Source organism: Entelurus aequoreus, linkage group LG08 (assembly GCF_033978785.1).
Source record: "Entelurus aequoreus isolate RoL-2023_Sb linkage group LG08, RoL_Eaeq_v1.1, whole genome shotgun sequence".
In the NCBI taxonomy this organism is placed as follows: Eukaryota; Metazoa; Chordata; class Actinopteri; order Syngnathiformes; family Syngnathidae; genus Entelurus; species Entelurus aequoreus.
Genome location: NC_084738.1, coordinates 7,437,122 through 7,441,547, shown reverse-complemented (window position 1 = coordinate 7,441,547; position 4,426 = coordinate 7,437,122). Strand labels below are relative to the sequence as shown.

Sequence of the window (4,426 nt, the reverse complement as noted above, 5' to 3'; positions counted from 1 at the left end):
AACTATTTTAAATAGCTGCAACATAACACACATAAGTAACAAACAGCGTAATAACAACATAGCCGTAAACCAAATAAGTACTTTAATTTTATTTTTACATACCAAAGCCTAACCAGGCGTTTTTTCTCTCAAGGAATTCTGAAATAAAGTCATGTCTGAAACCCAGAACACTCTACACATTTTCCCAGTTTTATTTTAGAGATAAGGAAAGATTGGCCTGACCCACTAGCATCCCTCTTTATGTTTGTGAACTTTATATTCTATACATTTAGAGTGATGTGATAATCAACCACTCTAGAATGAAAGAGTATACAAGAGAATTGACAGAGTGTGTGTACTATAATTCATAATAACATTGATTTTGATTCAATATTATGTTTTGAGCAATGACAGTTTGAAAGAAAAAAAAACAGCTTCGTTTTATTAGTCAACATTGCAACTTTTTCTAAATTATATTTCACCTTTAAGCTTTTTTATTTCACTTTTGTAATGTTTTTGTTTATTTTAATAGTATTTTTAGAATGTGCTGTGGGCCTTTAAAACATTAGCTGTGGGCCGCAAATGGCACACTTTTGACACCCCTGCTATAGATAACAAAAAATTAAATCTGATAAATCTATCGATAAAAAGCTGAGCCTGGCGACGCATGCGTGTTAACAACTCTCTCGCTCTCTCTGTCTCCGCCCCTCCCTCACGAATGTTGCTGCGCGCACCCCTCCCCTCTCTCCCTCCCTCCCTCCCCACACCCAGACACACACACAGCGCGCCTCCTCTGTGTGACACAAGAGATTCAGAAGGACGATACCGCAGCGCTGCAATAAAACACTCAGATCTTCTGTTTCTAGCCGATACTACATAAAAAATAACGTAAAATAACGCAGTAACGCATCATGTAGTAACAGTAACTTATTTACTGAATATAAAAAATAATGCGTTAGATTACTAGTTACTGCCGAAACTAACTTTGTAACACGTTAGTCCCAACACTGTGCATAAGACAGGTTATGTGTTTGAATCTGTATTTGGTAATGAATAGTCTCCACTGGTGTCAATTCAATATTAATGAATAAAAGTAGCGATTGGTAACAGTGATAAAGTCTAAACTGCTTATTAACAATGATAAGAGTGTGTACTGTTTTTGTACAGCGGAAACACTGCTAACACAGAAATGTTAGAAAAAAAAATTTATTACAAAGAAAAAACATAAATTATTGATGTTAAAACATTCATGGAACTACAGTTGCCTGCTCTGCTTGGTAGCTGAATTGATCTTCTTCTGTCTGATTCGCTCCTTGTTTCTTTTATCCAACCTGCAAAAAAATGTCCCCATGCTAAATATTTACTGGCATAAGGAATATAATCAGCATATTGTAACGACCGGGTCGCATCATGGTGCGAGGTGTTCTCCCAGGGACGCAGACGGGCTTCGGACACACCGTGCAGGTAGGAAAATGATTTATTTAAGCACAAATCATAGCAGGGAAAAAAACAAAGACGTGCTCATAGCATGGAAAACAAAAACAAAGGGACTAGCGTGGGAGCTAGTAAGCAAAAATGGCATAGCGTGAAAGCTAGCGGGAATCGAAGTAGTCGTACATGTTGCATATAAGCAAATTAACAAGCCAGGCCGAGTGAGGCCCGGGCAAAGACTAAATAGCCCTCTGATTAGCGCTCGGGCAACAGGTGCGCGTCCCGAACGCTAACCAGAGGCAGGTGAGCACAATCTGCCGTCATGGCAACAGAAACAAACACAAGGTGCTGAAAACACACGTGACACTAAAAAGTAAACAAACTGTGATCCGAGCAGCGGATCCTAACACATATTTCCTCATTGAATGATCTAAGCTGTACTGTTATAGATATGGTGCCCCAACTGATCGCCAGGTTTGATCGCCTAACATCCCACTAACATAAGGTTCCTTTCGGTTAAAGTTTTTAAAACATTTTTTTTAACATGACAGAAACTATCATCATTTACCCATTTACCGTAAATTATTTAATGTTGCATAAGTTGTAAACTGGAAGCAGGTAATAATTGGAGAGTGGGCGCTATTTCTAAAATGTTAACAATGTACAGTTGTACCTCAATTTAAGAGCTTAATTGGTTCTGTGGAAGAGCTCTTAACTCAAAACACATGTATCTCAAATCAACATCTCCATCAAACTGAATTTAAATCAATTTAATTGGTGCTTAGCCAGCACAAAACAGCACAATTTTAGCATGTAAAATGCCTTTTAAAAATAAAAATATTGTATAAAAACAATACAAGAGAGTGTACTAACATCTTGTGTGTAGCATTGACCTTGGAGAGTGGACTTTTACGTTATCTCCTTCTAGCTGTTTCTCCATCAAACACACCATCAGCATCTTTTCCATATTTTCATGGATAAATGTCCCCCATTTAGATACTACATCATGTTTTTGATTATTAATTTCCATATTTCAATGAATATTGTCCACTTCTTCTCAGCACTGTCCTTCACTCTCACCTTCTTCCTACCCATCGTTGGAAAACATGTCCATCTCTAGCAATAAGCTAAAGCTAGCGAGTAAAACAGCTTTGGTTGGATCACTGTGACATTTGCTATGCCAACTAATGGTACGGACGCTTATAACACAAAATGCAAAAGCATAACAAATATCTCAAAACACTCTTAAGTTGAGGTAACACTCAATGAGGAAATACTATCTATAGCAGTGATTCTCAAACTGTGGGCTCTATTCAGTGGTACGCAGTAGAACGCTGTAAATACGTACTGTATAAGAAGTATCATTGTCGATGATGTTTGTTCATTGTGTGTAATGTTACAGTGGTCAAAAATATTAAATATACTTGTTAAATAAAACCTCTGCTCTGTTTTTAATGAATACTTAGGCCTACTACGCTACTGTATTTTATTGTTGGTCATTAGAGAGCCAAGTGTTTTCTGAGGTGGCACTTGGTGAAAAAAATTGTTTGAGAACCACTGCTTTATAGAACAAGCTGTTGTTACCTTGATGCTCTGAGGGCGAGATCTTCTGGTGTGGGTTCACGCGGCTTTTTACTAGCCTCAGCAATAATAGTAGAGATCTTCTCTACACAATCACTGACGTTTCTCTGCTGGCTCCTGCTCAGTTCTGAGGTGACAAGCAATTCCCCAGCTTTGTTGATACGGTTTATGTTCTGCACCACAAAGCAGATAAATACACTTCAATCTCAGATGTATATTTTTCACCATGAATATTGAAATCCTTATTGGAAACCAACCTTTTCCAGAATTTTCAGTCGTACGTCTTCAGGGATCCAGTCCGCTGCTAATACGTTGAATCTGATCTCTGCTTTTGTGTTGACTGAGGGTTTAATAAACAGGGAACGTTAACTGTATATTAACATTAATAATTACTATTGATTATTTTTTTAGTCATAACTTTTGAAGACCTTTATTGACATGCTGACCACCAGGGCCACTACTCCTGCTGTAAGACACGGTCAGGCGGTCTAAGAAGAAAATAAAGTTAATGAAGACAAATGAGGCAGGAATCACACTATTTTTGTAAGTCATATGAATGATACATTTTTGAATATTTACCCAGTGGAATGTACACTTGGTTATCCTAAAAGAGGTCAAAATAATGAAATTAGTTTTGAGTCATTTGTGCTAGCATGACACCGTTGTTTGCTTGGCTGGCGCAGCATTGTGTGTGTCACAAACAACATTAAGATATACCACTTTATTTATTTCTTCAAATCGACTGTTTGGGTGACATTCTTTCAGTAAAGTAAACAGCGATGATATATTGAATTTACCAGCAGTTCGTTGTCCTTCCCCCGGGTTCCATAGCCAGCGTTTGATTGTTGAATGATGTTCGTTTGATTTATTCGAACACTGCCACGTTTTAAAGACTGTGGAATTATTGAACTAGGTCGAAGATTAACGCTCAGAAAACAACAGCGTCTCACAATGTAGGCCGCCATGTTGATATGACGTCACGCGGTGACGACTTCGTCATACAGTCGAAACAAATAAACAGGCCCATTTAAATCCACCGATTAGGCAAATTGAGCACTTAAATATATAATTATTAGTAGTAGTAATTAAGTACTAAAAAAGTTACCGATCACTTTCAAAAATATCAGGTTCCACCGAGATTTGAACTCGGATCGCTGGATTCAGAGTCCAGAGTGCTAACCATTACACCATGGAACCGATTTGAGCGCCCAGAGAATTATTAATAATTTGAAAAACTATTTACGTTTCTTAAGTGACCAATTGGTTCGATTAATGAATCATTGAGTGGAATGTATTTGAAGTATTAAAGTTACCAAATGGAATAGTTCAATCTTGAATGTGCTTACGTTCGTTTTTAATGTTCAAAATCATTATCCGCCAAGCTGGTGCGCCACAGTCATTGGGCGTTACCAAAAAGCCAAACGCGGAACAATTA

At 37.7% G+C, this 4,426-nt stretch overlaps 1 protein-coding gene and 1 non-coding gene across 2 annotated transcripts; both read right to left on the bottom strand.

The window, feature by feature from the left end:
• Nucleotides 1–1,169: 1,169 nt before the first annotated feature.
• Nucleotides 1,170–3,998, bottom strand: LOC133654953 (large ribosomal subunit protein mL62-like). Its single transcript, XM_062054829.1, has 6 exons — nucleotides 3,789–3,998; nucleotides 3,571–3,595; nucleotides 3,420–3,479; nucleotides 3,249–3,331; nucleotides 2,995–3,164; nucleotides 1,170–1,310 (listed from the first exon to the last, which is right to left on the bottom strand). Exons 1-6 carry the CDS (start codon nucleotides 3,954–3,956, stop codon nucleotides 1,235–1,237), a joined length of 582 nt encoding a protein of 193 aa, XP_061910813.1. The 5' UTR covers nucleotides 3,957–3,998; the 3' UTR covers nucleotides 1,170–1,234.
• A 118-nt stretch (nucleotides 3,999–4,116) lies between these two features.
• Nucleotides 4,117–4,188, bottom strand: trnaq-cug (transfer RNA glutamine (anticodon CUG)). Its single transcript has one exon. It is a non-coding gene; the product is annotated as a tRNA-Gln (tRNA).
• Between the last annotated feature and the right edge of the window lie 238 nt (nucleotides 4,189–4,426).